Here is a 22,879-nt window from a genome sequence, read left to right as displayed (position 1 = left end):
CTATGAAATAAAAGATCACGTTATAAATAATATAATGTTTATTTTACATTTATAAAATAAAATAAGATCTAAAGAGACAAGTCGCGTTGAGAGGTGGATCGGGTGCGCGTAGATGGCGCGGCTGGGTTTTCGTCTCCCAAAACGATCACTTCATTCGAAACAATCCGCTGCAATTAAAGTTTAAAAAACTACTTTGACAGTAAATGAATGGAATTCCATTACTCGCAGCGTTATTTTATTGCACGTAAATAAAATAACGCTGCCTGGCGTTCGGGATCATAATTCGGACATAAAAATATTTTAATCACTCATTCGGCCTTCAAACCGGACCACCCACAATATTAAGTATTGCTGTTTGGCGAAACCTGCCTAAATCTGTATGTATTGTTTTTGATGAATGATTTCATTCATTCATTCTATAACGTAACTTACGTCATACGTTATTAACGCATTGCGAATTATTAATAAATAAAGAACTTAGTACACAATTTTTACTTATTAAATTTTGCATTAAAAACGATGTTCATGTTTGCTGTAGGAATAAAGAGTTTGCAAACAATATATAAATAATTACCCGCCGGAATATCGGAGCTGTCGATCCTATCCTTAGTGCAGTCAGATCAACTGTCGGAATCTGATTCGTAGGATTCGTCGATGTCGCCATCACTCCCGTAATCGAAGAAATCGAAGTATTCGCTAAAATTATTTTTATTAATTTTAAACACAAAGTACTTACTATATTAATACTCTTATTGTTTAAAAAAAAACAGCATTGAGGCTTTCTTTTATTCTTGATTTACGAAAGTATCATCATCGACGTGATATCTAATAACACATACAATATCGTATCCGAGACTATGTCGGATTATATTGGTGACAAAATATTATATAATATTTTTATGTGGATGAGGTTGGATTGGATGTTCTAGACTCGAAAAATCAAACCAAATCTAATCACTAATAGACTAATATAAATGTCCGATATTTGCACATTGACATTTAATATATAAACTTACAAATCCGGGGTCTCCCCCTCCCCCTCCTCCTCCTCCTCGAATGATAGTTCGGCGCTTTCGTCTTCGTCGAATTCAAAAGAGTCTCTTCGTCTGTAAAAATTAAATAAATAGGTAGCGTACATTTTGCAAGATATGATATTTAAATTTATACGTGTATGTGTGTATATGACCCGACCCGGCTTCGCGTGGGTGCTTATTAAAAAAGAAAATGTTATAATATAAATATTATTTATACTCTATAGTAGCATATATATATATATATGTAGTTTACTACTAGTGGCCACATGAGGTGGCCCATTTGCCAGTCTGCCTAACTGCCAAAATAATTAACGATGAACACTATGATGGCCCTACAGCGCTCGACTTAATTGTCAAATCATAATAATATCAGCTAATTTAGGCGAAATATTCATAAAGTATTTACATACCACAAACTTTCACTTTGAAAAATATGTTTCTTAATTTTATTCCTAAACTAGGCAATATTTAAAAAATATAATACTTAAAAATAGATTCCCATCTATTTTTTTTTACTCTAATTACTACTATTTACTCTAAAACTAGATTATTCATATTCTACGAGGAGTGAGTGATTTGAATGTCCACTTTGGAAGCCATTTTTAAATAGAGTAATAAAAAAGTTTTTCTGTCAAAATGTTTTGATATAAAACAAACGATATACTTTTATATGCCCAAAACTTTTTGGCATCCATTTTAACAAATTTCCATATACGTAATTTTACCAATTTTGTAGTTCTGTTTTATATTTGATTGGTTCGAAAACGAACTTGTTAATGTTATTAATGTGTCGATCTATTGGGTGACTAATTTTATATAGATTAAATCTATATTAGTCTAATTTAAGCCGTAACCTTTTTTTCCAAACTAGCTATTATTACTACTAGATCATCCCTCGTTATATGAGTTAAGAGAACTTTATGACAGTATATTCCAATGGCAGGAGTTAAAATATACAAAACTTAAATTTATATATTGTTGTGTGATTTGTTTGATATATTTTTATGTTTTTCAAACAGTTCTTGATTAATATAAATATTTCTTATAATACAATAATATTCCACTTTTTTTCTCATATCCACTTTAATTTTACTTTCAAAGTTCCGATAGCAACTTAGGTGACATTCATAATTTGCCACAGATTATTTGAGATTTAAAGTCAAAGTAGATCATTTATCTTTACCTCCTGCCACTGAAGTCGGCTACAGATAGAATATGTAAAAGCAAGCATACCGACTCGTACTCGTGTTCAGTTGACTCGTCAGTTCGGATTCAAGTTCTGTGAACAACACAGCTTCATAATGTTAGCCATTTTGATTAAAATCATTTAAATTATAAAATTAATTATTTATCGACATTCAAATGCACCATCATTATATTAAAACATTTTAAAGAAATGTAAATAAAATTTAAATAGTTCTATGTACAGAACAATAATGATCAAGTTAGAATAAATATTAGTTAACTCGAAATAGATCTATATAGCCAGCTAATTTTATAATATAATCATGTAGTGACACACAATAAAGTAACAGTTAAATTTAATATTACAATCATATATAATAAGCATTTTAATATCACATTATGAAGCTGCCTTGTGCACAAAATAATTCAAAATTTATATTAATTTATTACCTTCTCGACTTTTCAACATATCTCGTCTCTTTTTCTTCATTTCTTCTGTTAGATTTTGTACCATTTTTTCTATAAACGAGTCGAGCACTAAGCTTCTGCATTCCGATGTTATGGGTGAACTGGAAATAGAGATAACACTATAAGTACTTGTTTCGTTTTTTATTCAGTTATTATTGTGAAAGACAAATATATATTTATTTATACCTATATAACATTTTAGACATAACTTTCATATTCGTTATATGTAATGCGTCAAACTGGATCAATATAAAAATAAAATGGAGAAGTAAAATTATAACACATAACATCAGAAATAAACATAAATTATAGTTAAATAGATTGCTGACTAATAATGGTAAAAAAAAACAATACTGTATGACGAGCTGTTCAACAGACTCTGAATACTACAAATATAATTAAAAGAAAAGGAGTAAAATGTGTATTAGACAATACAATCTTGTAAAATACCTAAGCTCCATAGACTCAATAAAGCATGGATGGCTGAAATAAAGTGGAGGTATATGGAGCATGCCTCATTTAAATTATCTCATATTAGTCATGATTCTAAGTAGTATTATTTTTTACTTTTAAGAGAGTTTTCACAACATACAATATTTTACTTCCCAAGGTTCGTGAGGCGATTAAGAGATGGTTAATATTTGCGCAAGAATTTCTCATGGAACATAGATAAGTACTAAGAAAAGATTTTTCAAAATTCATCATATTGGAGATTTAAATGGGAATTGATAGTTTGTATCAAAATTTGACGTATTTTATGTTAAAAATGGAGAAATTCATGAGTTAAGGACATTTTTGATTTACTTTTGGAAAATTCATCACTTAAGAAAGTTAAAAATCCAAGATGAAATTTAGTATGGAAGTTTGTATTTTGTATATTAGAAATATGAAAAAAAAAATGGTTTTTAAGCTTCTGTTTATGAGTTAAAGTTAATTGTTACAGTGAATTGAAATATCCATTACATAAAAGAGTTAAATAGAATAGAAAGTTGATTTGGAACCCGAGGTAAAATGATAATAATTAAGAAATTTCGATTGGTTTCTGAATAATGTTTCCGTTGGGATATTCCATCGGCTAAACGGCTAGTTTTAAATAAAAAAATATATATATTTAATCATGAAGTTATATATAAAATTGAGTTTAAGTATATTAGCGATAATTGATATAATTTGTTTACCGGCATATCGGACAATCCATCTTTTTCTTCTTCCAAGTAGTGATGCAGTATTTGCAGAACGTGTGAGAGCAGTTGAGTGTGATCGCTGCCACGAAGAGTTCCGCACATATACTGCACTGTAGTTCACTTTCCATTATTTCACCGAATTCAGCGAGTGTACTGTTTGAGCTCTCCTCTTTGGCGACTGGTTCCGAGTTCTTTAGAAGTTTTTTATTTTCACTTTCGACATTTTGAAGTTGACTTCGGACCTGCAATGAAATTAGTTTTATTGTATTGACACAAAAGATATATTTTGGATTGAGTGATATATTATTAAATGATATTTCTATAATGTGTTAAATGATGAGAAGAGTCGCTCTTCCCTCTGCTCATCGTCAACATTATTTTGTAAGGCATATTAATTTCGAAAACATAGAAATTTTAGTGGCTATTCCAGTGGGCGCAATCTGGGCACCAGCGAGTCCCACATACCCCCCCCCCCACTTTAAAAAAAAAACGGCCATCTGGGTCATGATTATCAATCTTAGGATTTAAGATGTTGTGTCCCCTGTTCCTTTAGTTACACTGGCTCACTCACCCTTCAATCAGAACACAACTATAGTAAGTACTGTTGTTAAGCGTTAGAATATATGATGGAGTAAGTGAGTGGTAACTATTCAATTAGGCTAGCACAAAGCCTAACCACCAAGTAAATTATATCAATATTTTCTGGGTTGTAACGAGGATAATAAAAATAATAATATTTCAACCAAATCCGTTCTAGGTTCAAAACTGTTCATATTTCTGACAAATTAACCACTACACAAGTTTAGCTATACTAAGCTATTTCAATGGCAGGAGAAGTAAAGATTTACAAACACATTCACAATAATTTTTTTTAATAATATAAATTTATTTATAATGCAACACTATTCCGTTTAACTATTTCGTACTACTTAATTTCTCCATATTCATAATAAATAACATAGATTTTTGACGAGATCCTTGACCTTGAGCTGTCAAAACATGACAAGCCTTGACAGCTCAAGGACACATTGTACTTTTTTTTTGTTTGGCTTTTAACACATTGTATATTTATCTTTACTTTTTCTGTCATTGGAGTTAGATATATACTTATTTCTTTTAAGTACTCACCTTTTCCAATTGTTCCTGTAATGAGCTTATAACTTCACTTGATTGTTCAGCTTGTTTTTGTATTCTTTCAGCTGCCAGAGCTGCAAGCTCCACCTCTCTCTCTGTGACTCTTGCCTTAAAAATACAATGTCAATTGATAAATCAATAAATTTTACATTAAGATCATTGTTTTTAAAAATAATGCATTTCGAGCAAACCTTCAGTTCTTCGATAAATTTTTCAGAATTTTGCTGTGCCTCATTTAGCCTTTTCTGAATTTCTTCTCGTTCGTGCATCTAAAATTGAAGTTCATTAAAAACAACCTAATATAAATAAATGTGATAAATAACACTACCAAAACATTTCTTTTATTTAATCCATGTCAATCATAAACAGCAGTCAAGCTAATAAATTTGAATATAGTAGATTTTATCATCTTCAGCTGCAAAAGTATGCTCAGAGTTTCAACTAAATGGATGGGTTTAAAATTATATTTCTAGATTTCATCCATGCCAACCGCTTTACTGACCGAGTTAAATAAAAGCTTGTAATTAAAAAATAAATGTATTTTATTCCAAACACTATACCAGCTTTTCCATTTTAAATTTGTCCTCATTCTTAGCCTTTTTCATTTCCTCCATTTGATTGTTAAGTTGTTTTTGAGCATCGCATCTCTGTTTTTCAGTTCGCTCAACTTGTTCCTCAAGGTTTTTCTTTATGTTGTTAAGCTCTTCCATCAATTCACATTCCCTTTTCTTTTTCTGTTCAGATAATTTGTGTAGTTCCTATAATAATTAAAAATTTACCATACATGTTCAGGTATAGCATGGTTTGGTGTATGTTACCAATCAACACACACACACAATATGTATAAAAATATTATATTATGCCAGTATGCATATCTCTTGAAAATAATACTGTCAGTATATACAACCTGAGAAAATGGATAGTCAATACTGTAATTCGCACTCTACTAAGCTATAATATCACAGTTTACAATGAAATTTTTAATGATTATATATTATATTATAGTGAACTTACTCATTAATTTAAAAGTAGAAAATGCAATTTGATATGTACCTCCACAAAGGTATTATTGAGACCTAAGACTTATTACCTTATGATAATCAAAGTATTTATTAAATAAGTAGTGAGTCAACTCAAAACTACATAACACAGAAAGGGACTTGGGAGCATACTTAGTTGCTTTGCATAGATAAGTAAAAGGTTATAAATTTACCTTTTCTTTTTCTAATTTAAGTAACTCTGTTTTATTCTTCAAAAGTTCCTCAAATTCCTGTCTTTCTTTTAGTCTCACTTCCTCTTGTTCAACCATTTTTGCTTCCAGTTTATCTAACATGTCCTGTTTTAATGAACTCTCTCTATTCAATTCCAAAAGAAAGTCTTCTCTTTCCTTTATCATTTTTTCTTTTAGCAAATTATTTTCCTTAATGAGTTCAGTTTCAATTTCATTGTGTTTTTTTATCTGTTCCTACAAATTCAATTAAAAATTATATCAAAGAATAATAATACGAATATTTTTTTTATTGTTTAATGTACTTAAATAATAAGAACTTCATTATATGAGAATCTAGCCTTAAGACTAATGAGTAATTTTTTTATAACTTAAATTGCTAAATAGAATTATGAATATAGGAATGCGTCATGAGACAATTAAGGAGAAGTCACTTTTTAATGTGATTTTATTTTCATACTCATAAATGAGACAATTATTTTTGTAATAACTAACTGAAAAATCTAAACCAGTAGATACAGATTTAAGAGAAAGCACTAGTATATAAAATAATTAGATAAGTAACTGAGATTAGTCATTTACTTTAAATTTAGATAATTGAGATGACAAGTGTGAGTTTGATATTCTCATACTAAATATAAGTTGATGTAGCTATATAAGTTGTATATAAAAACAGTCAAAATTCTTTAAATACACACATTTTTGAAAATGATTTAATACCAGGGTGTACTATATAAAGTTGTCACATTTGCATACCTAGTGAAGCTGTGAGGAGTAATGAGTTATATGATATGTATGGGTTGTTAAATTACTTAAGACATTTCAAATTGAATTATGTATGTTTAGAATATATTCGAAGTTCATACCATTAGTTCTGATATTTTTCCTTCCATATCCTTTTTTAAAGCTGCCAGTTGTGCATCTCTCTCTTCTATAAGGAGTGCTTTTTGTTTTTCGACTTCATCCTTTTTTCCTTTTAAATTCTCAATTTGACATGCAAAATTAGTTTCGAGATGGTTAATTTTTCGTTTCATATCTAGTTGTAGCTGTTCTTTTAGTAAAATATTTGTGCTTTTTATTTGTTTTGTATTGTGTATTTTATCTTCGATATGTCTTATTGCGTAATTCTGTGATTCCTCAAATTTGTTTTTCATGTCATTTATCAAACTGGTGCTGGTTGCATTTGGATCTAATTTGATTCGTTTTTTTGAGGAAGGCATTAGTTCGTTGTCATTACAAACAAATTTATATATAAACTCTTGTGTAGCTTCAAATGTTAAGATGTCATTGTGTTTTATTATCTTTTGATTGCCTTTGCCTATTTTATTACCATTGATTATAATTCCAAATGAACTGTGGTCTTCAATTATCCAGTCAACATTATTTTTTTTTAATTTACAATGGTTTCGAGATATGGCTACAAATGGTATGACTACATTGTTATTCAGTCCACGTCCAATGGTAAACTAAAAACACAATAATTGATGATTATGTTTCAAACAATATTTTTATGCTAATTTCTTAATAACAGATACTTAATAAATTTTATAAACATTCAATCATATTAATAAGCTAAAATTTTTAGCTCTCCAGCAGTTTACTCACATTTTCTGATGTTACTGGAATTTCTTGTACATTGTGAAATTCTGCTTTTAAAGGTTTACAGGATACCAAAGTTGGGTAATTATCTTGCATTGTGAATATTATAAATATAACACAATTTTAGTTTTTGTTCCCAGGGATATCGCACAGCGGTTACCAAGGCTAAAAAAGTACATAAATATAATAAAAAATGTTGACAATGATACATATAAACATAAGATATTATTTAAAATTCACTTTAAAATAATGAAAGAATTTAAAAATGAAAATGTAAAACAAGAAACTTATTTTCAGAAAAAGCAATCACAAACTAAATTGGGAAAATTTTATTAATTGAACCTGTATTAATTAATTATGTTGATTTAACATCGTAATGTAAAATTTATAAATGTAATTTACTTATATGTAAGTTTTTTCTATCTTTTGAAGTACTCATAGTAAACTGACGACTATAATATTATAAGGTTGACATGTTTCAGTTTTTTCTAAAAAGAGTCTCATAGAATATCAAAATGAATATTAAAGTTGTTTTACTAATTAAAAGTTACCTAATTATATCTCTCGATGAGTTCAAATAATATCCAGAATATCTGATTATAATAAACTTTTACGATAATGTTCACATTTGACTGATTTTAAAATACTTATTTCAATTTAGATCCAATCGATTTGTTTTCTTTTTTCACTACTTTGGCCAACTTTATGATAATTTTGAAATAAAGTCACTGAAGTATTTTAATAAAGTAATTAAAATTGTTTTTCGATATATCAACTAGTCAAGTTTTTTATTATTAGTATACGACATTAAAAAATGTTGACATACACAAAAAAGATACTGTATTTTAACTACCATCACTACTGCATTTTGTTATACTATTTATTTATTTCTTCTAAGACTCAGTGACTCATGTTTTCACGAGTGGTAAACAATAATGGCAGATGACGTAAAATAATTGTTTATTCATAAAAAGCTATTTAGTTAATATTTAAAACAAAATGTACTATCCTAAGAAAATGTCGGATGACAACTATTCTTTTTTGATAATGGCTACATTCATCATAAAATATAGATAATTATAGAAGGTAATTAATTTCTGTGTTGTAAAAACATTAAAAAATAATTAATAAAGCTTATTAATGTTGATAGTAAATGTTTTTAAATTGTCCATTAGGTTTAATTAATGCCATGAGTGTATACCTAATGTATTTGGTAGCATTTTGTTACATCATGGTTGCAACTTAAAGCCACTGATTAGAATTAATGTAGCGTAACGTAATATTAGTTCTACCCTTCGACTCATTTAATTTTGGTTTAAAAATAGAGGAAATATCTTGTTTTAAAAAAATCTTTGTTCTTTGACCGGAATAGCTGTTTCTGATTCTGTGATAGGATTTCGTTGAATGTACTAAATGATGCCTTAATGTTGAATGATGTTCCAATTATTACATCGAGATAGTTCCAAGTATAATTTATTAATGAATACAGATTTATCAATTCAATTTTCTTCTTCTGTTCAAAACGTAAGTCAGAGTATGCACGTCTCCTAAGGCTGAATCTCAACTTAGGATGCTATCGACACTTGGAGGGGAGGACTATGTCCTCTATGCTATGTACATTGTAATATGCATAAGTACGGACGGGTAGTAGTGAAAGAAGGACCTCGAGCCAGCCTAACTCAGCCTAACCTTACGAGTTAGCGTTCGCGGTTTAAATTACATCGTTTGGTCGTTAAGGACATTTTAAGGACGCCTATACGTCGAATAGAACCATAGTTCTACATATAACTAGACATATCTAGTGTACATCAATATGACATTTTTAAAATGTTTTATTCTATTTTCCAAATAGTAATTGGTCACTTACTATTTGGAAAGCTTTTTAAGAAACAGTTATTTACTATTATGGACACCGTTAATATGCCGCCATGTGCCGTTTATGTGCCTGTTATGCCTGCACATTGACACATTTAACTCATATGATCTCAACTGATTTTTGCATCAACCTGCCGAAGCGAGTATGTTATATTTATAGCAATGTAAGATATTCTGAAACTCTCTACTTTGACTGAAATCTATCCTGATAGACGGTGGCTTTTATCAAGAGATACTTGCCATCTGCGCAGGAAATAGGGGACAAGTGTGTAAGCCAACACAAGTGCAATCTTTATTCTCGTATCATAATCCGATAGGACGGCAAATTCCAAAAAATAGGGTTTGACGTATTTTCCTGGGAACGGAAGTGCCAATTTTCAATCTCCAAGCAGTTAATTATTGGCCCGTGATTTGGAACCGACACTTCCAAATTTGTGGTCTAGCTAGAAACTAGCCCAACGAGGCATTCCATCCATTATTACAGTTTTAATCAGTGTTATTTTTTATACTTAATGATAATTATCTTAACATTTGGAATTATAAACAGTGTTGAAAGTGATGTATTCCGTTACAATTACTAATTACTAGAAAGGCAGCTGTTACCAGATTTAAGAGATATCGTTTTTCGTAAGCGAAAAAGCCGTTTATAGATGTAAAAACTGCAAAAAGCAGTGCTTGTCGTTCGCCGCGTCGATATGAATCTCTGAACTGGAAAATGCCTACTTTATGACGTCTTTAATAAGTAATGGAATTTTCCCCTAGGGTGGATTTTTCCATCTCTATTCTTGGTTCTTTTGTGTTATCTAAATTCTGTTAAAGAAGTGTCCCACGCGAATAAAGTTTTTATAATGAAATCTTTAAACTTGTTAAATGGCAAATGTAAAAACGTCCGCGGGATTTTCTTAGAATATACTTTTATACATATGTATGTAAGAAAAATACAACAAGATTTATGTCCTCTTCCTTTCTTTCCTCAATAACATATAATTTAGCCGACTTTTCAATGAATTGACATTATTAGTTATGATGCTACTCATTGCTACAGGACACAGTAACTACACTAATGTTTTATCCCAAAGTAGCGACCCACCCCCGTTTCGCAAGGGTGCAATTAATTAATAGAAAAAAATAGAATTGCGCTTAGCAAGAAAATACCCTACTTTAGTAGGTACACTTATTTTATAACATTTAGTTATTTATTCTTTTACATATATGTATGATAAATGATAAATATGTTTTTTTTATGTAATAGTGGTCATCATCGCCCATAGACAATTTGCACTGTTAGAAATATTAACCATCCCTTACTTCGTCAGTGCGCCACCAACCTTATGAATTAAGATGTTATGTCCCTTGTGCCTGTAGTTACACTGTTTCACTCACCCTTCAAACCGAAACACAACAATACCAAGTATTGCTGATTGGCGGCAGAATATCTGATGAGTAGGGCGTACCTACCCAGAAGGGTTTGCACAAAGCCCTACCAGCAAGTTAATGAATGTGTTATAGATATAAATTATTATTGTTATAGATTCAAATTTTTATAATTTGAACCTCCAAAGTAAAATTTTATTGTTAAAGCCAGACACCCGTAATTAATTTAGAAATGGAGTCTTCTAAAGTATTTTCTCGAATTTTATAGTGTTAATGACAATTTTGTAATATTTGAAATACATAAGGGACCTTACATATATATCTAAATAAGGATTAATAAACCTTCCGTTTTTCATATTATGTAACAGAAAAAAAATGTTATTATGATTGTATTTTAAAAAACAGACACTTGCTATCTCAGATTTTTTTGTAGATCTTTTTAAGACCTATAATTCTTGAAATATTGTTTTCCTGTCATACCCGTATCAAAACCGCGCTTAGCAGAGTTATTTTGAAGATATGCGAAGAAACAGAAAGCGATTTTGTTTTATACTATATATATGTATATAGATTTGATAACTAAATAGATAATTCCAACGTAAGGGAATCGGAAGAGCGATTAAATCGTATAACTAACAACTATTGATCCATTCAAACTGATTTAAATATTTATCGAATAATCGTGTTCTTTATGTAATACCAACAATTTATTTGCACTGTAAGCTGAAAATGTTTGAGAAAGAGCTTATATAAAACCAGAACAAACAATAACATTGAAAATCTGGGCCTTATTGTCCATGCGATAACATTCAAGAGGCAGTTGACGTTACCGGAGTAAATTTCAAAGGAATTATTGTCGCATAGTAAAACTTTCTGGTTACTCGAAGCATAATATAGTGACGGTTTTCACCAATAATTAAATATCTAGAATTAAGTACCTAGGCATATTTTATTTAAAAGTTAAACCATAATTACAAAGTTATGGATACAAATTATAAATATAATGTTTTTCTTTAGATTTTCGAGTCCTATGAAGGACTTTTAGTCAGCGTTATGACGGTTTTTATTTGTGGTGGTTTTTTTCCTTTCCGAAACATTTTTAGTTTAATTTCTTTAAATTGATCTTTGTTAACACTCATTAGAGTAACATCCGTCTAAATCTTTGACGAAGAGTTAATGGGATAACGTTGTTGTTATAAAAATAAGTTGGTTAAGAACTGTCGAAGGAGGACTATGAACTATTATAATAGTAATCTGCTTTTAATAATTATTAAAAGCAGATTTCGTATAACATAAAAAAAATTAAGAAAACATTTCAATTTCGGAGCATATATGTCTATAAAAAGCTAGTTAAAAAAGAAACCAAGTAAAACATAACAACAATTATTAAATCTCTAACAAATCTAGAAAAATAATCCCTGTTAATTCATATGTTCCTGATTATTATTGTTTTTAGTCCTTCTAACCATTACACCATCAACTGGGGAAGGTTGAGTATTAGATTTCGCTTTTAAATTTAACTCGGAACATGAAATTGTAGATGGACGAGGCGCTTTTCCCGATTTGATACCACTACCTTAACCTAAGATCCACGAGTTCCATGCAAGTTTCTATTGTTTTCAAACAAAACAAAAAATAAAAAACCACACAAAAACGAACTGAAAATTCATAAAATATTTTCTACAGACAACAGTTATCCTATTGTTGAAATTTCACGCGAAAAATGTTTTGGGCACAATCTGTTCCAGTATGTAGGTACAAGAATAATTGCTCTATCTAATATTTCGAGTTTTACTTCTTTTCACAGTTTCTCAACAAAATATTGTGAGACGTCTCTCTACATAGAATAAAGACATGATGAGAGTGAAAGCATATTTCTCGTCGGATAAAACGAATAGATAGAGGTCTTTAATATAAACGAAGCAGACTTTAGTACTCTCGAAAAATGTAAGCGTAGTGGTCGGTCGGGTACACATTGAATTTTTAAAGCGTTGGTTTCGTGGCTTGTCAGCTTCTGGAGGGGATTCCGGCTATTGCGTTTCGCTTCGACTTAATAGCTACACGATACGTTTTTACTTGCCACGTTTACATACCTTGTTGTTTTATTAACGTATATTGATTTATTTGTAAGTAGGACTTACCTAGTCATAATTTATGAATGGGATGATTTTTCGTTAAAATATTTTGTATTATAAATGTGGACATTATAAAATATAACAAATGTATATTATTTTTCAAAATATGTCACTTCATTCATTGAATGCTAAACTCGATACATTTGTCAATTAACGATGAATTCTGTATACACGCTAATAACATGTGTTCTGTTTGGTACGTATTGGATGTACAAAGTACATTCAGTCTAATTTATATTAAGTAATTGTCCATTAATAATTAAAGTGTATAGTAGCTTAATTTTCATTTTTCTATAATCTATGTCCGGTCCTCTCTATATGTGAGATTTTTTAAATAAGATTTTTCTATTTTTTATGACAGCAAAAGATCAAACACTGGACTTTTGCAGTATGTGCATTCCGAGACACGGAATTGTAAATATATACAAATACACGATTTAAAAAAAATTTTTTTTTAGAATAGCATATCTAGAAAATTTATATATTGCGGCAACAGGTTCCACTATTTTGAAGATGTTTTATAACGCACACGTACTGGGTGTTTTTAACACAGTTTAATGAAGTATTTAAATAACATAATATATTTTCGACGTGATGTTTTGGTTTAGGTTAAGGGGACTACATGAGCTAAATGCAAGTTTTATAATGCAAAAAAGTATAATATGATCCAATGCAGTAAACCAAATGAAAAAATATATATCATAATCTTCAGGAAACATGCTAGTTATTTGTTATTTTGAAAACATGATCTAATTAATTTGGTACGATAGAAAAAAATCACAAAGTTACCTCTAAAAAAATCTTTTAACAAATAATAACTATACTTATATACATTAAATAATTCTGGTTTTTTGTCAGATTATTCTACAAGCAATATACTACTACACTGGATCGGTTCTAAAAAAATAGAATAAGTGGTTGATAAAAAATAATGATCACTCAAGAACGAAGTAGAAAATTTGTGTTTATAAATTCATCTCGTGCTCGGCGGTGAAGGAAAACATCGTAACTGCATGTGTCTAATTTCAACGAAATGTTTCCGCATGTGTATCCACCAAGCGTCGCTAGAGGTAATTATGAGTTGGAGTCCATGAATCTCTCAAAATTGTGTGAACAGTAATAATAGTTTTGAATAATACTTATACAAATAAAGCACGAATTTTACTTGTATAATAATTGTATTAGAATGACATTTACAGAAAAAGCTAAATGAGTTGTGTCGTCGGTCAGTGGCGAGGTCCGCAGCGGCTTCACTTCGGCCCTCAATATATCAACGTAGACAGGACGAAAATTGGACTGGACCCTTGTTAATGTCCCGCACTTAGGCCCTTCCACCCTTGTTTGTGATTATTTATTTAAGAACTATTGATACACCTATATTTCTTTTAGGAAGAAGAGAAATGCTCGAACGTGAAAATCAATTTATTACTGACAGGTAACAAAGCTTAAAAATACGTAACGTATGAATTTGCATTCGTAAAATAATAATGTAGATATTATACTATTTTTGTAGTAGTCAAATAAAATAATCGTCTATAGTGATATGCTCCTTAAATTGTGCGTCACATTGACGTCATTATCAGCAATCTGTTTCAACGTAATACTCGTACATGTTACGAAAATAAATGGATCTCAGTTAGCCCGTTAATACTTGTATTTTACTTAAACTGTTGTATCTGTGGGTAAAAATGCAACTGGATTTTAAATCGGGTCCATACAGTCCGTTGAGCTAAAATTCTGTAAACTCTTTTGTTTCTGGTGACAAGACAGTACTCGTATACCCGATTCTATAGTCTAGTATATTCAGTTTTATTTGTTATTGTACAAGGATCGAATAAAAACTATTTTTTTATATTGTTGATATAATAATCTGTCAAAAATGTTTTTTTACTCCTTTTAGGTTTTTAACACAAAATCTTTAGCGGATTTTTCTCGTATATTTTTCATAAGTACCTGCACAAAGTAATGCGAGGTCACGCATGCAGGCGGAAGGTGCGATCTCGGAGCACACTTTGCGCTCAGAGAGCGGCTCTCTGGAGCGTGGAATGACCTACACTAGACGTGTTGCCGAATGAAATATGTGCCAGGATGATTCTACGTTAGAAATCTGATAGCGTTTCATCAATACAAATTCAAATGTTAAATTACAATATGTTTTTTTATTTGCCTTTATATTTATTTTTGTATAATTTTCTCTTTCATGTATAATGAGTATTTATGCGAGTGTCAGGTCGTTATGCTGGCCCGTCTGGGTGGATACCACCGTCCACTGAATGAGTCAGGCAAAATGTATAATGCTATGCCGACCATGGGATATAAGTCCTAATGGTTGGCATCACATTGACAGTGTAAGGAGTTTATACTTGTGGAGTGCTAATGTGTACGTGCGAAAATGATATTTGGCACGAGGTGGCCCATTTTTGTGTTTATATATTTCTAGTATTTTGTATTATTTTATTGTTAAGCTAGGAATGTCCTATGTTTATTATCAACTAGAATATGATGTATCTTTCACAAGTTTCAATAAAATTGATGTTCTCATCTCTCCTTGATTCATATTCAACCCTCCGTATCTATAACTAATCACATCAAGGATATTTATATTAATATTCAATACATACGTAACAATATGAATTATTACCAATTCAATACTGGAAATAATAATAAACTAATCACCCAAGTTTCATCTTCATAAAGTCAATTATTATTAATTTTAATAAAGTTAGTATATATAATAACAATTTAATTATTCTCAAACTTTGTTAAATTTAAAATAACTTCTTAAAACATAATATATAGAAAGCAACTTCGTTTATACCAGGTGCCCTAAGACCATCTTGAATATCCGTCTCAGTTAAATCCCCCTCTGAATCTGTGGTAAGGCTTGACGTTTTAAATTTCATGTGTTACATGTTCAGAAATTTTTAAATTAAATAATTTAGGTATGAATTATTAAAATTTTCTTTTATTTTAATAAACTTTTATTTTAATAACAATTTTTTTTATTTTAATAAACCTACTGCAGACGTCCTTCTGACAAAATAAGCACTTTAAAGTTTTTTAATTAAATAAGCAAATGCTAAAAAAAATGAAATGCTTCACATTTTCAATAGTAAAACCAATAATATGTTAACCATCTATAATTTTGAAAATATAGCTTATTCATGTGACTACTAAAGCAAATTGTTGACGATTAATATGTGTAAAGAATATCTCTATTTCATAGAAGTAACATAGAGTGGTGTTTTAATCATATATCATATAAATCTACCTTTTAATTAATACACTTTATTTACGTATTACGCGTAACGTAAACTTTACAATGAATTATTATATTATTATATATATTTAAATACTACCACCGTTTTGGAAAGCAGCCTCCAGCGAGAAGAAACGGCAACAAACTCGCATAGTTTTCAAATAAACATATTTTTCAAATAAAAGTATTTTTTTAATGAATAATAATATTTATTTATTAATTTAGTCTTAATAAACATTTTAAATTTAGTAAATGTTAAATTCATTATATTTCCCGGTATCTTATTATATATGCGTATACCATTGCTCAAAAACGTTCTTTGTACCGAATGCAAGTGGAAAGTAGGGGTTAATAGTTGGGGGGGGGGGGGTTGTTATTAATAATATGTATATCAGGTTTTATGGAAATTTTTTGTATATTCTTCTGTATAAACATTATATTATCATAAATATATTGTAAAGCAGCCTATTTCTTTAAATTTTTCGCGTAATGATGTCTTAACTCGGTTTGTTTTTAATGTTAAAAGAAAAGAAGCAAAAAGGCCAGATAGATTATGGTAACTCATTTATACGTGATGTAGGCTAAATCCTCAAATGATACCCGCCCTTAAAGACTTTTTTGTGGTAGGGGATTCCAGTTATGAGAGTTTTGTACCCTTTAAAACCCCTGTGATGGCCGTTCACAATAGTTCTTTGTCGAATAATGCGTCTGCAGCCGAGAGAGTGATTTCGTCGAGCCGAATAGGATCAGTGCACCTTCGTTCCCGTTTATTGTCTCCTTCTAGGCAATGATGGACTCGATAGACTATAAAGATTACGATCTGACTACTAATTCAATTGCTTAGATTTTAAGATAAAATGTACATTAATAGTACGATAAACAATAATCTAAATAGGAGAATTATAAAAGTAACTTTTACGTTTCGTCACACCCTCATAGTTCGTAAGGATTAGGGAGATGGCTTATAAAGTTTTCATTAATAAAAGTATGTATGTTTTATGTAATTTCCATGATAATGGTACCTTAAAATAAATTATATTATGGGTATTGTAATATTAATTAATATAATGAGTTAACTGTTCTATATTAATTATATTTAAAACTGGAAGCCAACCTGAACAGATATCCGTACACTTATCAATTATTTTACAGGTAAATAGAAAAAAAAATGTTATACGTAGAAAGAAATAAATATAATTATTTATAAAAATCGTATAAAAAAGAGGGTAATCAATTAACTACTATATCTACGATAAACATTGTATGGCGTTTTTTTGTAAATTCTATTCAAGAGGTATCGTTTCTTATTTTCCTCAGGGCCCTTTCGCACATCAACGCACTTAAACTAATTCAATTATATTACGTTGTGTTTACTAAGTACAAAAGGTTTAGTGACATTCCAACAATTATAGATACTTTTGTTGTGGAGTTACTTAATAAAAATACGATCGCTATTTGATTACCGAAAGCACTTTATGAAAATTGCAAAATGAACATATTTTTATTTACTATAATTACTGAAGTTAAAGTAGGGATATCTATTTCATATATTTTTTAAATGTTTACTGTATCTATTAGAAGTTATTTTTTAGTTTATAGGTTTTTCTAAAGATTCCAAATAAATACTTATGGCCGATGACGATCTCTCGGTCTCTCTAAGACTAATAACTATATCTAATAAAATTAATTATTTCAAAACATGTCTAAATACAGTAGAATTGACGTCTGCACTTAATCGAATTTCAATCTCGGTGGTTCAAATTCTTAATTCCTGCCACATGGCTGCTATTTCTATTTAAAAAAAAAAAACAATATTTATTATTGGCCCGACACGGAATTCGAAACCACGGTCTTTGGATTTAGAGCCACATAACCTAACTAACGCGGCATTAAAAAGTTAAAATATATAAATACATTTTAGAAAAATATTTTCCAAAACATTAAAATGTAATATTATTTTGTAATCAAAGACCTCCAAGATGGGATAAACGCGACGGAAAATAATAAATCTTTCATGTTCGTTCGTTTAATTCATTCGTTTAATATTTCGTTTTCGAAAAATCCAAATTTATTTAATTTGATGTGCATATGTTGTATGTCGGATTATAAGAAGATAAGCGATCTCCTAAATAGTACATTTTTAAATTTAAAATTATCTTTTAAATATTATCTACTTATTTATATGCTGGCAACTCACAAATATTATAATCAATCATAACAGTTCAACACTAAACGCTTGCCCAGGCAGTACAAACCGAACCAGCTTACATTACCCATGGGAATACATTTTGCCTAGTGAATACAAAAGCAGCTGTATTTTGTGATCCAGGGATAACGGGATTTTTAACAATCTATTCCGTGATCCAGGGCTTCATATATTATCAATATAGAATTATTCAGACATAAATTATGCAAGTCGAAGTATTTTTTTATTGTATCGTATTATTGACTTATGCTTGACGATTGGGTGGTACAAATGTACTGAATGTGGCGTAGACGTGAAGTAGAGTCATTTTTTTTTACTGAAACGATTTTACATGAATAATTTGTGTTTTATTTCATTTTATTACTTTTATTTTAAATAATTCATAATGAATCATTCACATATCTATATGATAATAAATATAAATCTATCTGGGCGAACTTGTATATTAATTAAATATTAAGTAAATAAAAGTATTTTAATCGCAAATTTCATGAGAGACCCAATCGATAGAACACGTAGATCAAAGGAAAGATCGTGCGGTCGAATTCGAAAAGCCATTGAGCTTTCATCTCCTTAATTTGTGTTTACCATTCATTCGAGTTCGACGGTGGCCATCATTAAGTAACCTGCATAATATGTCGAATGCCAGTGACGCTGACACGTGTGTGTCAATCCCGCTTTGGTGTAGATTAGTGAAGTTGACTCAAAGAGAGAGAATTTTAGAGGCCTTTATTCAGTAGTAAAACATTTGTCGGTTGTTACTTTACCTTGATTTGTTATCAATATGAAAACTTCTTGTTTCGCTGCCTTATTGCTTTGTTTTGATGTGTCGTTATTAAGTAAACAGCACATAATTCTAGTAATAATAACCGTGCCTGTTTTATAATCAGCAATTAAACTTGATTTGTTTTTTATAAATATATTTTTTATTCACCCTTTTTTTCCTTCTATACAATCAAACACTTGTTAATCTCTTAAGATGTTATGAATTGGTCTGAAATTAATTTATAAAGATAATGGCTATATGGCTATGAAATTGTTTTAATTTGAGGACGTATAAGCTTAAGAAAATATATACATAGAACCAATATGTGTGTCGATAAATATTTAGGTCGTGTTTGTGCGTGGGATAAAAAAGGTTAAAAAAAATAAATGCGCACGCGTATACGTAACCCGCAGTGTAAAAAAAAAATTCATAAAATATATTTTGCTTAACGTTTTACAAGAGAAGAGCAATTTAATAACGAGGGTTACCGAAACGAATTGTGGAAGAGTACGGCGTAAGTTAATTACACTAATGAACAAGCGAAGAAGGTGCGCTCAAAAAAATCCACCCCAAGATCACTCCGAAGTCTTTACTACAATGTTCATCGCGCGGTTCATTAGCGCCTGAAAGATATGCAAGGGTTACATGCTGTTCATTATATAATAAAAAAAAATAAACATTTTCAAATTATAATGTTTGATATACATAAATATTGACAAACTGTTTAAAATTTAATAATTTTAAGAATATATTATATGTATGAAATTAAGCCTTAGCAGTATACGCGAAATGGCCGTTTAATTGTATAATTTGTAGGTTCGATCTTGACAACTAGGACAGTTATTATAACCGCTTGTAACATATTATGTAGAAAGTTGCAAGGGAAAATAAAATAATAATAAAATTTGAAATATTATTGGCAGTAATATTTTTGTTAAATACATTAAACTGAAATATAATAAATTACATAATTTATTTATTTAATGTAAATACTTTATTGCACAACATATGAGTGAACATAAGAGAAATCAAAAAATAATATTATTTAACAAATGGTGCGCAAAGGCGGTCTTATCGCGTATATAATATATATTACGATAACAAGCTCAGCTTAAAAAAATACCCTTAATTTTCACTTCGGTAATATTAGATAGCTTTTAGACTAGAAACGTCGGTATTTTTCCTTTTGATTCCATCACTTTAGTTATTTTTTCACTTAAGCTATTTTAAGGATATTATTATTTCAGAACATACAATTTTATTACAACATGTTAAGAACCTTGAATGAAAAAGCGAATATCTTGATCTGAGCTATCCTACTCAAAAACTCTGAGAAAATACTTTTTAAAGAGTAGGTATAGATAAATATAATTAAACAATTATTTACCATTCTTAACCTATTTTATTGAAACTTGAAACTGAAATCATATTAATGATAATATTTTTAGCCTGTTTAATTAATAAGAAATACAACCTCGGCGCAAATAATTTTTTTTGGATTTTTCTGTTAATATTATTTTGATAACAGCTCGGAATTTAGAAGTGCGCAGTTTAGTTTTTGCAGAATAATCCAAAATGTGCCTGTTTTTGCGCATTTATGCACTCCAACGTTTCATTTGAAGTTTGTAGTATCCGTCAATAATGGCCGCAGCCGAAATCAGTCAGTAGGACCTCATCATCATCAAAGTTAGAAAATAAAGTGAATTTGAGTTATTTATAAAAGAATAATATCTAAGACTTGCATATGTTGATTTGTTTATAGTGAATATTTTATTTCTATACATTATATTTTTATATAAATATTAAATAAAAAATAATATTTCATAAAAAAGTAATTAAACTATTTATAAAAAAAGTATTTATTATAGTATGTGTTTATTAATTATGATTATTGGTTGGATAATTATAATTTAAATATTTGGAAACAAAATATTATATAATATTATTAGTTGCTGTAATAAATCTTCTTCCATGTAACACTAGCCGTATAGTAGAGTAGCCCCTTCATTAGTACCAACGGGGACGGTAGAGTTTTAACTATGGAACAATTTTTCTTGCTTTAAATAAAGGAAACGTTATATACATTATGTAATGCTAAGATTTGGGAGCAATTGTATTTTTAAGAAAGAATTCTTTCTTTATTTTAATATTTTCAACAAAGAAACTTGTTGATTTTTAAGATTAAGTTAAACTTATAAATCTATTTGTATGTCTTTAGGTATTTTAAGTGTTCTGATTTTAGACGTACTCGTATCTGATTTACATTTGAAGGAACAATTTCAATGGAAGTTTCGATAATCCAATATCATTATCATTACACAGTATAAAACGAAGTCGCTTACCGCTGTCTGTCCCTATGTATACTTAGATCTTTAAAATTACACAACGGATTTAGATGCGGTTCTTTTTAATAGATAGATTGATTCAAGAGAAAGGTTTATATGTATAATACATGTTAAATATAGTAGAGAAACATTGATAATTTTAAAGGTTTCTGAAGTGATGTCGTAAATAAACTATTTTTTTGCGCTTACATTGCAAACGCTGGCTGAACCCTACGAGATAGATCAAAATAATGTACTACATTATTGTACACCTTAAAAAGTTCTTAAAACAGGTCCGCGATGGTATATGTCTATCACTTAGGGATAACCCACAATAACCATTTTTTATCCTTTACTTTTTTATTTTTATCAGCGTTGCACCCGTGCGAAGTCGGTGCGGGTGCGGGTTTAGAAATAAATTTGAAACTATGTGTACATAAATTTAATTTTATTGATTTTAAAACGAGTCAGATAGACAAGATAAGTTATGTATTGTTTATTCTTATATTTAGTGTCAGTAGAGAAAAGATAAAACAGTAATCAGGGGGATACGAAATTTAGTTCACAACATATTAACAAAACAAACAATATATATAATCATATTAATAGATATTGGATTAAATTGATTGCTTATAATCATTATCATAAATTCTAATCACAAAGTACCTTATTTGTATTATGTGTTGGTAAAGGTGGCAGGTAGCTGTTACAATATGTATCTGAAACTGGCTATCCATCCAGATTTTCTCCGGCTTAAATAAGATTTTTTTTTACTTCCAAATCGCAGCGCCATCTATCGGGTCTAATTTAAACAATCCAGGTATGTATTTAGAATTACAAAAAGAAATGATAGAAATCTGCCCAACCGTTTAGGAGAAGTTCAGTTACATAACACGTATAGAAGTTTTATATATATTGAGATAGATGAAAATAATATAATTTGTATCCATTCAAAAATATTTAATATATCATAATTAATATCATTCAATAATCTCAAATTACTCCATCAGCTTGAGTATAATAATTCACAATTCTTATTCTTATATAGGTTTATTGGTAATTCGACGTATTCCCGTTAGGAGGTGATAGGGGTGACTATTTGCGATAA

General features: G+C 29.6%; 1 protein-coding gene across 3 annotated transcripts; it reads right to left on the bottom strand.

Annotated features, from left to right (window-relative positions):
- Positions 1 to 20: 20 nt before the first annotated feature.
- On the bottom strand, positions 21 to 8,625 carry LOC113404498 (A-kinase anchor protein 9). 3 transcript variants are annotated; one of them, XM_064216163.1, is made up of 13 exons: positions 8,384 to 8,625; positions 7,839 to 7,997; positions 7,100 to 7,699; positions 6,219 to 6,470; positions 5,566 to 5,763; positions 5,197 to 5,274; positions 5,000 to 5,113; positions 3,866 to 4,113; positions 2,670 to 2,788; positions 2,268 to 2,328; positions 1,017 to 1,106; positions 575 to 696; positions 21 to 167 (listed from the first exon to the last, which is right to left on the bottom strand). In XM_064216163.1, the coding sequence occupies exons 2-12, from the start codon at positions 7,926 to 7,928 to the stop codon at positions 621 to 623; spliced, it is 1,926 nt and encodes a 641-aa protein (XP_064072233.1). In that variant the 5' UTR covers positions 7,929 to 7,997; positions 8,384 to 8,625; the 3' UTR covers positions 21 to 167; positions 575 to 620. The 3 variants fall into 3 exon arrangements, with proteins under 3 accessions (XP_064072233.1, XP_026501214.2, XP_026501206.2); XM_026645429.2 differs by having other exon boundaries at positions 2,268 to 2,313; XM_026645421.2 differs by lacking the exon at positions 2,268 to 2,328.
- Between the last annotated feature and the right edge of the window lie 14,254 nt (positions 8,626 to 22,879).

The sequence above is a fragment of the Vanessa tameamea genome, chromosome 10 (assembly GCF_037043105.1).
Source record: "Vanessa tameamea isolate UH-Manoa-2023 chromosome 10, ilVanTame1 primary haplotype, whole genome shotgun sequence".
Taxonomy (NCBI): domain Eukaryota; kingdom Metazoa; phylum Arthropoda; class Insecta; order Lepidoptera; family Nymphalidae; genus Vanessa; species Vanessa tameamea.
Note: the sequence above shows the minus strand (reverse complement) of the source record. Positions and strands in the feature narration are given on the sequence as shown.

What these genes read in the sequence shown, in the direction of transcription:
- LOC113404498 (XM_026645421.2), bottom strand. Translation starts at nt 7,928, where the DNA reads ATGCAAGATAATTACCCAACTTTGGTATCCTGTAAACCTTTAAAAGCA. An exon ending in TTCCAGTAACATCAGAAAAT is followed by an intron (nt 7,700 to 7,838) that starts GTGAGTAAACTG and finishes TTGTGTTTTTAG; the next exon opens with TTTACCATTGGACGTGGACT. An exon ending in TTAAATTAGAAAAAGAAAAG is followed by an intron (nt 5,764 to 6,218) that starts GTAAATTTATAA and finishes TAATTATTATAG; the next exon opens with GAACTACACAAATTATCTGA.